Consider the following 19,162-nt stretch of genomic DNA (forward strand, 5'->3'; position numbering starts at 1 on the left):
AAATTTTTCAGGATGAGTTAAAATATAAGAGGAAGTAGAGTGAGCAGTGCTATTCATTTTGCTGAAATGAGATTACAGAAACACACTGAATAATAAAAAGAAAACAGACAATCCAAGTTCAACACTAGCTGATATGCAACACTTATTTGCACATACAATCACTGACTTTATTTAAATACTATTAATCATTTTCTAAGTGTAATTGTCCATTTGATTCCCAGAAATAGCAACATATTCAAGCAAGTGGAGGACAGCTGAATAAGGGAAAAAGTAAATTTAATAGTGTGTTCATTAAATTTGTAACATAGTGACATTTATGAATTTAAAGCTTGCATTTATATCAGCAGCAGAGTAAGCAAAGATCTTTCTTGTCATTTTCCAAACAAGGAGCTATCATGTATACTAGGTACAAGGGAATTCCCAAAGGAAATACACAAATGAATGTCTCAAAATTCATTATGCTGACATATTTTTTAATCCACAAAATGCTCTCAATATCCACCTAAACTTAGTTATAAATAAAAATGTAGTTATTTAAAGTGTATAAAAAGTAATCTGGCATTGCCTTTAAGGCAATGTATGAATACCATTCAAATATTAAAATTCAAAGTGAAAACAAACCAACTGAATAAAAATTAAGTCTATAATAACAGAGTATATCCTCAAAAATCTGAAATTTTAGTTTTTCAAACCAAATCTAGTATAGAATGAGATCAGCATGCAATCTTAAGAGAAAATAAAATGCATACAATGTTTAAATAACTGATCCAAAGGCAAGTATATTCATCTTCTTTAAGAACATTTCAATAAAACACATTAAATTTAAAGAACAAATCATGTTATTAAAATAGTCTGTGCAATGTTTGTACAAATAACATTTTTATGATTACAAGTATACATATAATCAAGATAAGGGCTGTAACTTTGCCTAGTAGTAATTACTGTACTTAAAAATTTACAGGACATGAACATAAATAAAGCTGTTTAAAACTGGCAAACATAATAGTCTGTCATTTAGTACAAAGTACTTCACTTTTCTGTTATTTTCAGTCTTAACGCTAGAATCCTAAGGTGTCACTCTTAAAACCTAAAAGTAATGCGGAAACTAAAGTTACAAACACGTGTATACATACATTTGCATATTTACAATTATGCAGAAATCATCAATATACTAGAGCCCAGCTTTAACACTGTCCTTAGTTTCATATTGCAGATCACCTTTCACATGTAAGAAAGGTAATTTTGCTACTTTCAGTTAAAAAAAAAAAAAACAAACTGAACAACTTTGGTCAGGTCCCAGATGCATTTGCCATATATTACATTCTGTGTTGCTGCAAGACTCTAGTCTAAAGAGATCCACATAGAAGTACTCTTTTGGTTTGAAATGCATTGTTACTGTTAACTGCAACACTTAGAAGAGGCCACAATCTTTTAGATTATTTTTTATGATGACATCTGTTACAGCATCAAAAACAAACTGCACATTCTTAGTATCTGTGGCACATGTGAAGTGGGTGTATATTTCCTTTGTGTCCTTTCGTTTATTGAGGTCTTCAAATTGACACTGAATATATGCAGCTGCCTCTTCATATGTGTTTGATCCTGAGATTGGGGAAAGGAAAGAAACATAAGATGAAGAGTATATAGCTAAGCAAAAGTGACCTTAAAATACTGAAGTCAATTTCATAACATAAAATATAAAATGTGTGCACTTATATTTTCTCTTCTATAACTAAACTCTTCTTTTTTTAAATTTATTTTTATTCATACAAGAACTGGGGTGTGTAGGCTAGAGGTGCAGCGGTGAGAGGATTCACCAGAAACAGAGGGAAGCAGAACAGGCAGATCTACTGAAATACACTGCTGAGGGGAGCAGCGGGCAAGACAGGAGAGGTCTGCTGCCCCGTGTAGGTTAGCTCTCTGGCTGGGGATGGAACTCAGGCCGCAGGGCTGGCAGTAGCTTGATAGCGTTGACACTAACCCCTGCGCCACCAGGGAGGCCCTAAATTATTTTTTCTAAATGAAAAACACCTAATTATTTTTTTAGTGAATGTAGCACTTAACACCCCTCCCCATCATCTTTTTCCCTCTCTTAATCTTCAAATGCCAGATTCCCCCATTTTTTCAACTGAATTTGAGTTTTCATATTTGACATTAATCCCTTACCAGATACATGGTTTACACTTTCTCCCATTTGGTGGGTTGCCTTTGTATTGTTGGTTTCCTTTGCTGTGCAGAGACTTTTTAATTTAATGTATTCCCTCTTACTTGGATATGCTTGTATTTCTTTTAGTGTCAAATCACAAAACCACTGCCAAGGAGCTTACTGTCCATATTTTCCTCTAGGAGTTTTATAGTGTCAGATCTTACATTCAAGTCTTACTCCATTTTGAATGAGTTCTTGTGTATGGTATAAGATCAGGGTTCAGTGTCATTGTCTTGTGGAGGACTATTCAGTTCTGCCACCACTATTTATTGAACTGATTCCTTTCTTGGTTCCTTTCTCATAAATTCACCATATATGTATATTTCTGGGTTCTACTCTGTTCCATTAACCTAAGTGTCTGTTGTATGCAAATACCATATGATTTGATACTATGCTTTTTAAATCAAGGTGTACAAAGTAAAGCCTCCAGCTTTGCTCTTTTTTCTCAAGATTGCTATAGCTAGCTATAGTTCCATATAAGTTTTAGGATTTTTTTTCTATTTCTCTGAAAAATGCCACTGAAATTTTGATAGGGATTATCTTGATCCTGTGGATGGCTTTGAGCAGTATGGACACTTTAACAATATTTTTTCTAATTCATGAGAAAGGAAGATTTTTCCATTTCTGTCTTCAAATTCATTCTTGAATGTTTTATATAGTTCCCACTGTCGAGCTCTTTCACCTTCTAGTTGAATTTATTCCTAGATATTTAGTATTTCTGATGCAACTGTAAATGGGACTATTTTTCTTAATTTCTTTCTGAGAATGTGTTATTAGTATCTAGAAGCAACAGAACTCTCTGTACTGATTTTGTACCTTTCAACTTAACTTTATTTACTAAGTTCTAAAGGGTTTTTTTGGTGAAGCTTTTGGGTGTTTCTAAATGGTAATACACCATCTCCAATAGTGTCAGCTTTACTTCTTCCCTCCCAATTTAGACACCTTTCCTTTTTTTTTTTTTTTTTTTTTTGGTCTAACTGCTTTGGCTAGGACTTCCAATATTATGTTGAATGAAAGTGTTAATGTGGGCATCCTTATGTTTGTTATTCCTGATATGGAAGGGAATAATTGAGCTTTTAACCACTGAGTATGCTATTAGCTTATAGACGTGTCATACATGGCCTTGATTATGTTGTAATGACAGTTTATATCATCAGTGGATGGTGAATTTAGTCAAATGCTTTTCCTGCATCTATTGAGATAATCATGTGATTTTTATACTTCATTTTGTTGCCGTGGTATATCACACTAATTTGTAGATGCTGGAATAAATTCCATTTGATCATTGTGTATGATTTATTTTTTTAAGTAAAATTTCCATTATTTTTTTCCTCAGAGTAGTTTTTCTTCAGTCTTTAAGGACTTAGTTTCAAGGACTGAAATCCTTTACAAGGGCTTTGAAGGTCACAGGGCAGCACCTGCAGGTTTCAATCAGGGTGGGAGTGTGTTCTATCCTTCTAGCTTCACAAGGACGATTCCTGACTACTTACCGTGCTGTGAATGGCACAACTCATACAGTAATGTAGTTTCAGTTACAGCTTGGGAAGCACATAGGTGTCGAAGACGCTTGCTTCAGCTATGTCCCTGACATCTGTGGCCTCCACTACATTTCCAACCATGAGCTTCATAACTGCCCTGTCCTTGAACATACACACAGCCGCAAGTTGTGCATCAAAGAGGCTGAACATGCCCATCGCCCTTTTTGGCACGACGATTAATCCTTCTTTTCTTAGTCATCTTGGAAGCAAGTTTTTCAGAGACCAGCATCATCCTTTTAATGTACTGGACATGGTTTGCTATGATTTTGTTGAAAATTTTTGCACCTTTGTTCTTCAAGGATATTGGCCTGTAATTTTCTTTCTTTTTTTTTTTTAAAGATTTATGTAATTTATTTATGCACACAAGAACTGGGGTCTAGGCCAGAGGTGAGAGGATTTATCAGAGACAGGGTGGGGAGCAGAACAGGTGGATCTACTGAAATATACTGCTGGGGAGAGCAGTGGGCAGGACAGGAGAGGTCTTTGTGCCATGTGGGTCAGCTCCCTGGCTGGGGATCTAACTCAGGCTGCAGTGAGTGGAAATAGCTTGATAGTGCTGAGACTAACCCCTGCACCACCAAGGAGCCCCCAGCCTGTGATTTTCATGTGGCAAACTTATCTGGTTTTGGAAAAGAGTTCTCTCTTTAATCTTTGGGAAAAGTTTGAGAGAATTTATTAGTGAAGCTATAAGATCCTGGACTTAGTTTCTTGGATGGTTTTGGTACTGATCTGATCGCGTTACTATTAAGTGGTCCGATCACATTTACCAGTAGTTATTCATCATTCTGTCTTCGTAGGTTTTAAGTTTCTGGGACTTTAATACTTCTAAAGTCACTCATAAGTAAAACCATATATTTTTACATATCAAATTAAAAAAAATAATTATAGTAAGGTTAGAGTTCTGCATTATATAATAAACACTATCTTGTCTCACAGAGACTAGAGCAATTTCTAAATTAAAAACATGGGTGAATAACTTGCATTGAGCGCAGAGCTCAATCTGCTGCATATATTCTGGGTAGCTAGTTAATTATTGAACCCCAAGAGCCATAAGGTACATAAATGAACAAACAATTTTAAGTCTTATGATTTTAAGTCTTAAGGTATATGGGTGGGGGGAAGGGTAAATGATTTTCTCTAATGTGATAGAACTGTCCTGAATAAAGGAAAGTATAGATGACATCTGCAGTTTTCAAATTGCTGCAATCTCCAACGTATTCTGCCGTATATTTACTGAAAAAAAATCCACACGTAAGTGAGCCCATGTACTTCAAACTCATTTATGGGTCAACTGTGTAATGCTGCACAATATGAACAGGGCTGCAATAATGACTATTGTGATTATATTTATCAAAAAGTCCTGTCCCTTTGGTTCCAATGAGAATTTAATGAAATGTAGTCTAGTTCTTAATGTGTGGATATTGTAGTACAACAAACTTGGGTCTGGATTTGAACTCTTTGTTGTTTCATTAAACCCCAGTGTTCTCACCTGTGAGAATGGGCTATAGCATACTGATGTCATATTTGTTTTAATTTTGTTCAATACTTCTATGAAAAGGCAGTAAAAACTATATAATTCACTTAATATGAAACTAAAATTTTGTTTATAATGAAACAAATTCTTGAGCTTTTTTTAAAACAAAGGATGGAGTGAGGTTTACTAACTCATCAATTAGCTAAATTAGTCAAATTTCTCAGAATATTTAGATGTACAGGTCAAACTCTAAACCTTAATGAAGGGAACACTATTAAAAATAATCTTACTGAGAAATCCAATATATAAAACAGATGACAGCTAAGTTGATGACTATGTACAAGGAGGGTAGGGGACCATAAGTATCTGTGTCCCTGTACCACTTAGATTGAGACTGGGGGCATTCACAGTGGTAATGCCATAGACCTGTACCTACTTTCAATAGTAGCCTAGGGAAGTGATCCAATGAACTAATATACGTAGTCTGTGCTTTACCCTAACTCCTTATTTTACAGATAGGATACTGAGACGGGTAGATTAACTGCCTTGCTTTAAGATAGAAGAGCTAATTATGGAAAAGCCAGGATTGTACCTAAAGTCACCTTTCCTCATACTCAGCCTTTTCCACAGTAGTAAAATTAAAGTACCATTAACCTTCCCTGACTTTCTTAACAGTTAACTGAGGAGTTAATAGGCTCACCAATTTCTTCATTTTTCTCCCTTACAATTATTGTTTTTACTGTTTGTGTTCCTTTGTGGTAGCATGTTGCACTATTACTATTTATTAAAGAGTACGCTTGTCTCAGAGTAGACAAAGACCAAAGATAAATCTTACTCATTGTGCATCACATAATACATGTCGTAAAAACTGTTAACTAGATGAACAAATCAATATTTTAAATTTATGAAAACCTGGAGACATCACAGAAAATTATCTAAGAGCTTTTTCATAAAATGGCTGCTATTTTCCATCTTATCCACAACTCAAGGAACTACTTGTACTTGAATGCAGTTTGATAAATAATTTCCTTTAAAGGTAAGATTAAGCCAAGAAATTTACATCAATAGCTTGTGTATTGCTTTAGGGAGCTTTCACTTAGAAATATATAACTTGACAAATTATCTACAGAAAGAAAAATACCTGCATATTCTGGATAGCATATAGTAAGGGGGCTCTTTTTAATTTTTTCTTCAAAGAGATCCTTCTTGTTTAGAAAAAGTATAATAGATGTATCTGTAAACCATTTGTTGTTACATATGCTGTCGAACAACTTCATGCTTTCATGCATTCGGTTCTGTAGTAGAAAAGAATATACTGGTTTATCACTCATGTCAAGGATTTTGAGAAATACTATTGCTAAAAAAAAATACAGCTTAGTCAGCTTAAAAATAGATGACATACCACAAGAATACATTTCTGCCATCTAAGGGCAAAGTACATTTTTAGGTGTCTAATCACGCATTACTTTTTGCATTCAACCAATACTGGCTGAGTGCCCACTGCCTGTCACAGCTTCCATAGAATCCAGCCAAGGGCAAGTATTTGAAAAGACCTCTTTATTAGAGAGTCAATCAAAGAAGTTTCCATTAAAAGATAGAGGTTCTTAAGATTAATAAATTAACTGAACATGTTGAAACACAATTAGCCCAACACCTTAAATACAATGGTAAGTTAGGTAAGAAAACCTCCAATTCTGTTTCTGATCTTCCCAATACCTGTGGTTTCAAAAAGAGCACTAGTATATTTTACAGTACCCAAATAAATGCATGATGGCTCATTGAACCTCCTGCACTAGAACTTCTATACGTGATTATAAAATAATAAAACCAACATTTCTACCTTCCCCCCCCAATCTGTACTAAAGTAAATTTAAAATGAACTTTCCCCCAGACTAATGGTACAGTGAAACACATCTGAAAATTACTTGGCAGTAGCAAAGTATAACATGGACTAAGGATTACTGAGCTGGCAGATGTAAGTTAAAAATGAGCCATGGACTATTATGGAACTACCTTCATTTGCATTCAGTATTTAGCCAGAAAATGTGTAGACAAGCACATAGGGCTGGGGGTGGGGGAAATAATTCTTAGTCTTTCCCTTTTTCTAAGGATTCATCTGTGCTTCTTTAGTTTTCCTCTCTTTTAGTGTGCAAAAACAAAAGTTAGAGGAAAGAGCCTGAACTTTCAATTTAGGCATTAGCAAGAATTTCTCAAGCATTTTTCTCAGAATTTTTCACAATAAATTTTCTGAGAAAAATCTTGGCAACATCTCCAGCTCTTAACATTTTCATGCTCAAACTGTTAAAAAGTGGTTCTACTTGCCATTTCTTCATCTTCAGCTAGAACCAGGTCATAGTCACTCAGTGCCACACAGAAGATGATAGCGGTCACTCCTTCAAAGCAGTGAATCCATTTTTTCCGCTCAGATCTCTGCCCTCCCACATCAAACATTCTGTAAGAGGAAAAATAATGAATTTGACATCACATTAAATCTTCAAAAATTCATGTTATTTAATATAGATAAAAAATGTCCAAGTAACAGGGGATATGTGGGTGGGAAGAAAGGACAAAAAGAGTTCATGTGAGTAAAACAATGTCACAAACTGGTTTTCATAATAGGAAAATGTCTACAGGTTTTTAAACAGTTTGAATGGAGACTTTATCTCAAGACAAAACAAAAACATCCTCAAGAAGCAAGACACTTATTAACATATGAGGACACTTAGAACAGAACATTAAATATAAATGGACTATACTGTGTGTAAACACTGAAGTCACTTGAAACAGCTGGGAAGGCAGAGATAATAGAAAGCATGTTCAATTTGGCAATCATGGAACATTAGAAGCAGAGGACATGGCCCCTGTTTACACTACAGAATATTTTCTCTTAGAGGCAAGAAGCAGATATCTGGCACAAAGGAGAAAGCATCCAGGTAAGAAAAAGATGAGCAAGCAAGTCAAATTCAGATAGGACAAACAGATTGCCTAAATTAAAAAGTAAAACCATGATATAGGCAAAAAAGTAAATTAAGAAATAAATTGAAGGCCCTTCTTAACCTTCTTAAAATTTAAAGTGAAAAATCTTACACAATATAGAGGCAGGCAGGGCAGCAACACCATGTAAAAGATAGTGGTCTTTACTTTTTCTTACAAGAGCTTATTAAATTAAGCAAATGCTGAATTTCATATAGATTATGTTATGCAACCTAGAGATAACCACTTATATAATGGAAACACTACGCAAACTGGAACAGTTTTAAAAGCCCCATTTATCAGGTTGGTGCACTAATTAAAATAGTCCCTATTTAATTTTGAGGCAAAAAGAATTTCCTCCGCAGAATAGAATTGGTCTATAAATGAGTGCATCAATTACTATTGTTACTGATACCATTTAAAGGACCTTCATTCTATTGGTTTAGCTAGTAAATTGTTCATTAAACTTAAGTATGCTATATAAGAAAATGATTCTACTATAATAAGTCAGAATAAAAAAAGAACAGCTGGTAATAAAAACCAAATAAAAAAAAATTACCCATTGCCTATGAACATAATTTGAAAATAACTTGGCCAAAAAGATATTTTAGAAATGTCTCTGATCAAATGTCACATGTTCCCTGGTCACTTGATATAAAATAACCACCAAACTCACCCCATCTCACCTCCCATATTTTCCCTCTCTGCTGGTTTTGTGTGTTGATTTTGTTAGGTCATCATTCAGTTATTTAATCAAACACTAACCTAGGTACTGCTATGAAGGTAGCTGAGTTAATTTTAATACCTATAATTAGTTGACTTTCTATATAGGTTATTCTTGTTAATGTAGGCTGATCTCATTAATCATCATAATTGATACACAGATTTGAGTATCAAGAGTGGGGTGGTATAAGAAATACCTAAAAAGGTAGAAGTGGCTTTCAAATTGGGTAATAGGTTAAGATTGGAATAATCTTAAGGTTCTTGACAGGAAAAGCCAGCATTACCTTGAAAGATGATTAGTTAGAAGTAGGAATGTTACAGGTGATTTTGGTGAGACTAACTAGAATCTTTCCTGCCATGTTCTTCACTTCCATCTGTGTCAATGTGTGTATAGTGAACACAATGCTTGATGACACACATGTTGGAGATGCCTTTGAGGAAGTCTCAGATGGAAATGGAGACCATGTTATTGAATACTAGAAGAAATACAGTCCATTTTTTTTTAATTATTTTTTAAGATTTATTTATGTATTTATACAAGCACTGGGTACAGTCAGAAGAACGGAGGGTGAGAGAATTCACCAGAGCCAGAGCGGGGAGCAGAACAGGCAGACTGAAGTACACTGCTGAAGGGAGCAGCCGGCGGCAGGAGGGGTCTGCGCGCCATGTGGGACCCTCCTCCGGTGGCCGGGGAGCAGCCGGGGATCGAACCAGCACTGCAGAGGCTGCGGGCAGCTTCGCAACCCAGCGCTCAACCGCTGTGCCACCAGGGAGGCCCTACAGTCCTTGTTTTAAAGAGGCATAAAGCTTGTTCCAGCAGAAGATGTAAGGTAGAACTTTTAAGCAATGAACTTGGATATTTAGCTGAGGAAATTTCTAAGCAAAGTGTGCAAAGTATGTCTTCTCCTTGTTACTATAGTTAAATTCAAGCAACAGAGACAATGAGGAACAAACTATCAGGCCAAGAGAAATCAGACACACACAGAGGGTGGGCATGTAATGTAGGCCAAAGGCTGGAGTGATGCATCTGTTAAGTCAACTAATACTCAACAACTGCCAGCAAGCACCACAACTATGAGGAAGGAAATATATGCTGTGTTAAGTCACTCATTTGTAGTCACATGTTTTTTACCATCCCCAGGAACTTTATACACCCCTAAATATTAAGTATTTCCTCTCCCAGCAACGGGAAAATGAAAGAACTTTGTCTATTTTGGTCCCTTTACATCTCCTACAGGGAACATACACAAGCGCTTATAAATATTTGAATAAGTGAATGAATAAGCTGTGTCTACTGGTATTTTAAAATACTTTCAAGTAATAATAGACTGGCATTCCTATGTTAAAGATTTAAATCTACCAATTATGCTGTAGGAATATTAAATGAGTTTTAACTTGATAATTAGTAATTTACAGAAAACTATTTTACAAACAAATGAAGGTCTTTCATATTTGGGACATAATCTTAAACTTTAGTGTGTGCATCAGGAATTATCAGTAGATTATGTTGATGCTACTGATATAGGAACTGTATTTTGAGAATCACTGGTTTAAATCATAAGTCAAGGTCAAGGAACAAAAATGACTAAGAACCTGAAACACAAATTATGGCACAGGGTTAAGCAGTTTATTATTATCACTTAGAAATAGATGAAGATTGTAACTAATCTTGTAACTAGATTGTAACTAGAAGAATCACTAATCTTATTGCTGCTTTCATTTCCTAGAAAAGTCAGATAAAAAAGTATTCATAGTTTCACATACACATTAGAATTATGTTCAAGTTCTGAATTCCTCTTTTTTAATAAATAACCAAAAACAGGACAAAAGTATACCTTCCCCTTCATATGAAAGATGACTTTTGAATCACATTTTTGACTACATACTAGGAAGTGAATGAGTTTTCTTAGATGGTTTTTTTTTTTTTTTTTTTTAAGTGCTAGGAGTGGAAGGGGATGGTGCAGATCCTGAGCTGTACTGTTATCCAACATCATCACCGTGACCAAGAGTGATGACAAACTAATTGATGACACGTCCCTTGGTATCTGAGGAGCACTGGTTCCGGGACACCATAGATACAATCTGTAACTGGTGGCTAATGGTAAGACAATCATGTGGCACTTCAGACTATAACTGTGTATATAACTCATTTTCAGACCATGTCTTTCACTTTTAGCCTAGGTTTCTCAATGTTATTTCAATATCAAGTAAATACCAATATTCAGCAAATCTGAATAATATACATAAGATGGGATTGCAGTTGCCACTACTCTACACATTCTTTCATATTCTTTGTCATTGCCAGGTTACTTATCATACTAAATACAACATAAATGTCACGTAAACAGCTGTTATACTGTAATATTTTAGGGAACAAAGAAAAGAAAAAGGTTTGAGCATTGCCAATACAGATGCAACCGCTGTTGGCCTAACTGGGTAGTACAAATTTTCGACCTGTATTTGACTGATCTGTGGAAGGAGTACATGAAGACACTGATAAACTGTATAAAATCAAACCCATTATTATGACACAGTGCTTCAAACCCACTGCAAATATGTATTATAGAAAAGGAAATTGGTATTAAGATAGTTTTATAATGAAAGAGATGCTATACTTTGTATCTGGGAATCCAGTAAAATAAAACTGTTGATTCTTTAAAGCAAAATAATGCATGTAGATGCTGTCCACACTGCCTAGTGACAATATGTGTATTCTGTGTTATCAGACTGTCTAGTTTTAGCTACTAATATAAAATTACAATTTCACCTATTTTCTCATGATCACCTCTGTGAGGTGATAATATATATAAAATGTCTTATTGCCTCCTTTGGAGTTTAGTCCTAGTCATAAAAACATAGGTGATGCTGTAATTTTATATTAGTAACTAAAACTAGACAATCTAGTTATAACACAAAACACAAAATGATAAATGATAAGCACACTCGAGTTCTATGAATTATTCTAAGTACACTTTTGCCCTTATTCATCTGATGCTCCTTTACCATATAAAAGTTGGAACCAAATGTTTTAGCAATGATAGTAATTTAATATATTTCCAATCCAAAATAAGAAAGTTTATCTGTAGTTCCTGACAAACCTATGTTTATCTTTAAGTCAGCAAGTGAAAATAGTAACTAAATACACCCTGTGAAATTCAACCTCCCCCAATGAGACTAAATAGAGCAAGATAAATGGACTTCCTGGAAGGATTATGGTGAGAGACAACTTTGCTGAATCTCGGTATTTACTTGATGTTGAAATGACAGCATTGAGAAACCTAGGCTAAAAGTGAAAAATATGGTCTGAAAATGTTATACCAAGTGATACTGTCTTAATTACCACATGACTGACTTACTATTCCCCACCAGTTACAGAGCTCCCACCTTTACAACCTGACAATGGGCAAGACTAATATTCTCTCATAAGAATATCAACTAAGTCTCACCACAGTTACTTAATAGGGACTTAGGTCTAAAACACTTATTTGCTAATCCTAATTCCATGTATTTTCTCTTCAGACTACATCATGAGAATAAAGCCATTATCTGAATAATTTGCTACAGAAAGTTCTTTAAAGCAAGGTAAATAAATAGCAAAAAATCATAATTTGCGTTTCACTAGATTAAAAAAAAAACAAACTTTAAAGCCTCATTTTAATAGTGAACTTCCTAATAATTAAAATCATTCTATAATTTAAGATAAATATGATGATTTTGCAGATCAAATATATAGGACTATATAAAATATTAATACCTTAATATTCCTGGGTTTGGTCATTTAATATTCTAGAAGCAGTATAAGCAGACTAAAAGAATATAAATGATTTCAATATGAGATAATACCAGCAATAAAAAATGGCCATTGGCAGCTTAAAAAATAGTGGAAACAGAAAACCATTAAAGCAGATGAAAAAACATACCAGGTATTAAAGAATAAAGTTACAGAGCATAATTATTTCAATTGACTAATTATTTCATTCTTATTTCTCTATTTAAGAAGGCAAGGCAATGTTTGTTATTTTGGAGGGAAGATGCCATGGGAAATTGACATTAAATTTTGTCTTCCAGAAAACTCAATTACATGAACCACTGAATGTGGGATAAATGACAAGTGACAGTAATAAACATATTATATTTAAAGTGCATATGGAAGAAAAGTGCTATAGTTGCATATATTTAGCTGCGCTTCTCACATATTGAAGTGGTATAAGGAATATATTCAGAATAATATAGTTCTATCATGTTGAAATATTTTAGGCACTGTTCCGTCAGAAAGGCCTCCCATGCTTCTTGAAGCTTTTTGTTCCATGTCCCTTCTGTGGACACAAAACTGGCACTTAGAAAATGTTTTATTTTAAATGAATTTGAACATGGTAAACAAGTAGTTTTTTTTTTTTTTTTTTAAAGAATTCTGCTTGTCCCCTTATTTAGTTTCAATATACAAAATAAAGAATACTAAGGTGGAAATAAGGTGGTAAAAGGAATACCTATAAACATTTTAAGATCAAGTAACACTACAGTGGTCTGGATTTCTATGAATACACAGAAGTCTTATTTCACAGAAAAAAACATTAAATTTCCCTACTTATGTACATAATTTTACTGTTAATACTTTTAACTATCAAGGTGAAAGAAAATGATGAATAGCAATGTATGCTTGCTGGGAATTCAGATAAAAGGTGAATTTAGTAGTTGGAGTGTTTAGAAAAAGAAAGTCATGGTAGCTAAAGTCAGGTAGCAGACAGCTTGGAATGGGAAAGCAGATTAAAGGAACTGACAAGTAACTGACAGGGAAAACATTACTGATAAAACAAAAATCTTCCAGTTAAAATGTTACCATTGGTTTTAAGTGCAGCAGTTTTTCTCCTCTTGAACACTCTTATTTATTGGGGGAAAAATGTAGTTCTGCAAATTTGAATGCAATGTTTAACTGAACTCCCTTCAGCCTGGTTCATTATAAAATAAGTGGACTGTACCATCCCTCCTGTTTCTAAAGGCTAACATTCAGTGCTTCTCTGCTCATACCTGTGTATCAGTCTTCATTACACTCTAAATTAAATGAACATTTCTCATCGTCAGTGTAAACATCAGTTCACTATGAATAAAAGTTTTCGATTACTATCTCTTAACATTTTCATAAGTGACAATATATCATATCACTAAAACCCTTTAACTTGAAAATTTTAATGGCAATACTTCTCCCAAAATGTACACTAAACAGCACATTCTATTTAGAAAAATGAGCTACACCACTGTGAAAAATGTAGGCAAAAGGAATTTGCCTATTTTTAAAATATTTTCTTCCTAAAATGCTTCTTGCCCTCCTTTACCCCCAAATTATTTTGTCTAATCATCTAAAGAAAGTTTTTTTTTTTAGTTACAACTCTAAAAAACATGTATCTAAATTTATAAATCATGTTTTGAAGCTACTCACTTAAAATGAAGATCTTTGAAAGTAAAATGAGTTTCAACAATTCCTGTAGTTTTCACTCTAGTTCTGAGAACATCTTGTTGAGTTGGGATATAATTTGGTTGTGCTATTCTGTCCAAATCATTCAAATAGCTGAAAGAACAAACAAAGCAATATGCTAATAGTTAATACAGCCAAAACAAAAAACCATTTTGGTACATACAATATTCCAAAGTTTGTAATAATGTGATACAACCAATTTAAATTATCTTACAAATTCCCACTGAAATGCAACTGTTAATACTTCTCCAGTCATGTTTTTAAAAATGAGTGTACTCTGTAAGGCTCTTAATTGGGAAAGAAAATGGAATAGTAATAACTTCTTGAAAAACTGCACACATGTAAAATTATCATATTTTTTTGATGCAGCACCCTCAGTGTTCCAGACAACACTCTTGTTGAAGATACAGTGAGAAAACCACTAGCCAAAGGTTGAATTTCATGTTGTTCCTTTTCAATACAGAAAAAGACTACATATTCTCCTATACTCTGCATTGGCTCTCTAATTTCATATTCATATTTAACTTCTCATTTTAGAGAACCATTCAACACTCTCTGCCCATGATGCCAAATATATTGGGGTATAAAAATGTAGAGCTGTCATACCATGTAATAATTTTATTTAAATTATCTTGTGTCAAATTATATGGTAGAGCTAGTATCAATGAAAGCCAGGGAAATGGAGAAATTAATGTGAACCTGAGTGGTTAAAGAAGGATTCATGGACAGTGTGGGATATAAATAAAAATGTGAATGATAGGGTGGAAAAAAAGGAAATGTCATTCTCATAAGGAGGAGTAAGGCAGTAGAGACAGGAATAACCAAGTTTTGCTTCTCAAAAAGTAACATCACCATTAATAGGTAGGTACAACCTTAAAATGAGAAGTCTGGAATTAAGTCTAAGGTCAGCTGAATGTGGGGAGCAACAGTACAATGTTTTGTAGTACTAGAGTAGAATAGTGAAAGATATGTTAGAAAAACTAGGTATAGAGAGGCTCTGATTATTACAACTTTAATTGGTTGGTGTTAGTCTCTAAAACTGTTCCTTTGCCATTTAGAAGAGGACTTACAAACAAAAGGTGCTCAATAAATACTTGATTTGTTAAGGATGGAGCTGGAAAGCTACCCAAATGCTGACTTAAGAACCAAATATATCTAAGATAGCCTGAGTTACTGAATTAAAAATAATATATTATCTTACTATCAAAGATGATAATCTCCCAAGTACATGTGTTTTTAATCAAATTAAATATGATTTAATAAACAAAAGGCCATGCAAATTCTGAAAGTGACTTTTAAAATATATGTGCTGATTATTCACATACATTTCTTTGCTTAAAACTACTATAATTCTAATAGTCTCTAAAAATACACATTTATAGTTCAAGACAAAATGAAAAACGGGTATTGTGAAAAACTCCAATTGTTTTAAAAGATCACAAATTCAAAGTGTGAAAGGGAAACTTAGTGACCCCCCCCCCATCTCCAGTTAAAAACATATATCGAGAAATCCTCCAACAGCTATGGTGAAAGTGCTTTCTAAGACTTCCTTCATTCTTGACCAATAACTCCATTACTGCCATCTTAAGGTTAGTAATAAGATTATGGGAAGCCAAAGTGATATTTTCCCACTGCATGTCTAAGTGCTGTGCACAAGAGAAAGGGTCTTGATCAATAGACTCCAGGGGCTGGGGAAGTTCAGCCATATGAGAAGAGAACTGCAATGTATGTCCTACGAAATACCCCTTAATTACTGAAATAGCTACCTTTGCTGGGTGCAGCACAGAACAATCTTCTCTGAAAGCACTGGAGGTGCCAAAGTAAACATTGTGGTCTAAGAGTTGCATTCATGCTCTTCTATCCTTCCTAAAGTCTGGTTTGTTCATTCATTCATTATTAAACAAGGGCGTATTGAATGACGACTGTGTCAGGCAATGGAGGCACAAAATTAGATGAAAACAGACCATACAGATTTTACAGTTTGGTGGCAGAGACAGAAAATAATCTAATAGTCTCATTATAAGTATGAATCAGTCAGAAGCGCGGGAGGGTGAGAGAATTCACCAGAACCACCCAGTGCATGTATAAACAAACCATCAAACAAACAAAATAAATAAATAAATAAAAAAATACGTATGAATCAAATGACCTCAAAGTAAATGTAAATCTGTGAGTGCTATGAAAGAAATTACATTCTATTATGAATACACAAAACGGGGAGACAATAGCTTACTTGGTGAATCAAGGAATAATTTTTTTTTTTTTTTGCATGTGCAAGAACTAGAGTGTAGGCCAGAGATGTGGGGGTAGTGGTGAGAGGATTCACAAGAGACAAAATGGGGAGCAAAAAGCAAGAGAGGCGAGGTCTTCTACACTATATGTGGATTAGCTCCCTCACTGGGAATTAAACTCGGAGGTGACAGTGCTGAATCTTAACCCCTATACCACTCGGAAGGCCCTGCATCAAAGAATATTTCTGAGTAGAATGAAAGTGGTTGAAGAGATGAGCTATATATTTAAGATGTCACGTCATATACTACATATATAAACTACATGTAATAAAATATATGGTATATTTACAAAATATTACAATTATATAAATGTTGCAATTAATGCATATAAATCATTAAAATGCAGATTAATATAGTACTATAAAAGTTATGGGTTATACAATAGCATGCATTATTGACTTTCTTATATTCATGTAACATACAGCAAGGACTAAACTAACAAACTTTAGTTTTTCATTGTGGCAAAGTTCATGTTTTTATAAAGGTCTTCTAATATCTTTCATCTTCTATGTAATCCTCACTTGTGTCCCTACAAGTAAAAGACCAGTCTAAAAAATGAAACTATCTTGGAAAGTAAAATGAGTGCACATTACATGTTTTGAGAGCAATTAATGTTATTCATTCATATCTGGCATTTTTCAATGTGTGCTTAATTATGCAAAGATACATGACTTTGTTTATTCTATGTAGATCATAAAGCAGAAAGTTTCCTCAATTAGGTTTTATCGCAACTCGATTTATAAACTTTCTGGGGTCACTGCCTGGAAAATCAGGGCAGACTTCCCTTCCAAAATACTTAGATATCTGTAATCAATGTCTAAGCCAACAGGGCACACATATTTTCTAAGTATAGAGTTATTTAACTAAGTGAGAAAATATCTTGGAATCATCATGCACCTCCCTCCCCCACCTCCCCCAGGGTGCAGCATGTCTACTGGATAAGTAACTCTTCTCTCCACTATTAAAATAAAAAGAACCCAACTAAGTTACCCTCCCCACTAGCTAGTCCCCTTTGGCTAGTCCCAGTAAACTAGAGATATACTCCAATTCAGAGTGAACTCTGGGAAGTTTTGATTACTTTTTTGGAAATATACTGGAAACATTCCCCTTTTCTCCATGTTTCAATTAGAGTTGCATAAGCATGAGTCTCTGGAGACACCTTTGAACACAAAGGAAGTAACAGCATTGCTGTCTACAAACACAGGCAAAAGAGACAAGGTTTTCAAATATTGTCATCCTGAATATCCTGAGTTGTATAAGAATATGTCAGCCAATTCTGCAATAAAATTGACTTGGAGGTATATTTGACTTACAAGTAATTATTCATGATAGTTTAGTTCTGAAGTTCTGATTACTTACTAAGCTGCAGAATCATTAAGTTGGTACTCTCGGGATCTGTTGAAACAGGCTTGTACACCACTATCTTTCCACAATCTCTTTATAACTCCTGCAAGTTCTGCAGTCATAAAACCTTCCTCAGCAGCTCCAGCCAGCACAAAGAGTTGGCGAGCATCATCCTGAACAAAGGAAAAAAAGGAGAGATTTTTATAGACACCGATAGATAAAAAGTACCAAAGTACAAAGAAGTACAGTACAGATTCCAAAAAATGCAATAGTGAATTATCTTTATCTAAAGCAGCATTTTAAACAGTGGCTTAAACAAAAGAGCATAATCTTAAGTCATAGGTCTGTTTTGCAATACTCTCTATCAAGACTCTAGGAGGCTATAAGAGTAATTACACTTAAGTTCAAAAAGGGGACATAACCAACTATTCACTGGTAGTCTTGTGCACTAAAGATGATCAATTCTGAGAAAACAAAAATATCTATGCCTTGCCCTTCCCTCCTGATATTTCTAATATAAAAATCAATATCTTTAGGATATATTAAGATAGACTAATTAAACGTTAGCTTTCTGATACAGTTCTGGAAACAAGTTCAGAGAAGAAATCAATGTGGATTAAGAATAGTTCACAGAATAGTATGAGATTTTTCAAGAGACTTTGAAGTATGCCTACATTAAAATCAATGAACCAGGAGCCACAGGTGGGTGTTTGCTAATCCAGGCACAGGAAACCAAATAAGCATAGTTTTGGATTAGAAAGTCATGATGCACATAGAAGACAGCATGTAAAAACATTTAAAGTTTTGAGACTATAAATATTTTGCTACTCTGATTCACAGGTAATCAGCAGCCACAGTTCTGTCCAAAAGAAAAATAAGGGAGTCAGGGATGCAGGTCTTAATTTAAAAAAGTAAAAAGGTAAAATTAATTTTAGCATATTTTAACCTACACATAAACTATTTTTTTAGATTTATTTATTTATGCATATAAGAGCTGGGGTGTAGGCCAGAGGTGTGTGTAGGGGGGTAGTGAGAGGATTCACCAGAGACAGAGTGGGGAGCAGAACAGGCAGATCTACTGAAATAGACTGCTGAGGGGAGAAGTGGGCAAGACAGGACAGGTCTGCTGCGCTGTGTGGGTTA

General features: G+C 34.4%; 1 protein-coding gene across 2 annotated transcripts in view; it reads right to left on the bottom strand.

Annotated features, from left to right (window-relative positions):
• Positions 1-866: 866 nt before the first annotated feature.
• GNAI1 (G protein subunit alpha i1) overlaps positions 867-19,162 on the bottom strand; it is a 67,929-nt gene continuing 49,633 nt past the window's right edge. For both annotated transcript variants that reach the window (XM_037510914.2, XM_054692499.1), the window contains exons 4-8: positions 18,035-18,192; positions 14,349-14,477; positions 7,541-7,670; positions 6,360-6,513; positions 867-1,602 (exon numbers count right to left, since the gene is read on the bottom strand). In XM_037510914.2, coding sequence (XP_037366811.1) covers positions 1,412-1,602; positions 6,360-6,513; positions 7,541-7,670; positions 14,349-14,477; positions 18,035-18,192 — 762 coding nt within the window. In that variant the 3' untranslated portion in view covers positions 867-1,411. The remainder of the gene's footprint in view (positions 1,603-6,359; positions 6,514-7,540; positions 7,671-14,348; positions 14,478-18,034; positions 18,193-19,162) is intronic.

The sequence above is a fragment of the Talpa occidentalis genome, unplaced genomic scaffold (assembly GCF_014898055.3).
Source record: "Talpa occidentalis isolate TD23 unplaced genomic scaffold, MPIMG_talOcc4v2.1, whole genome shotgun sequence".
Classification (NCBI taxonomy): Eukaryota; Metazoa; Chordata; class Mammalia; order Eulipotyphla; family Talpidae; genus Talpa; species Talpa occidentalis.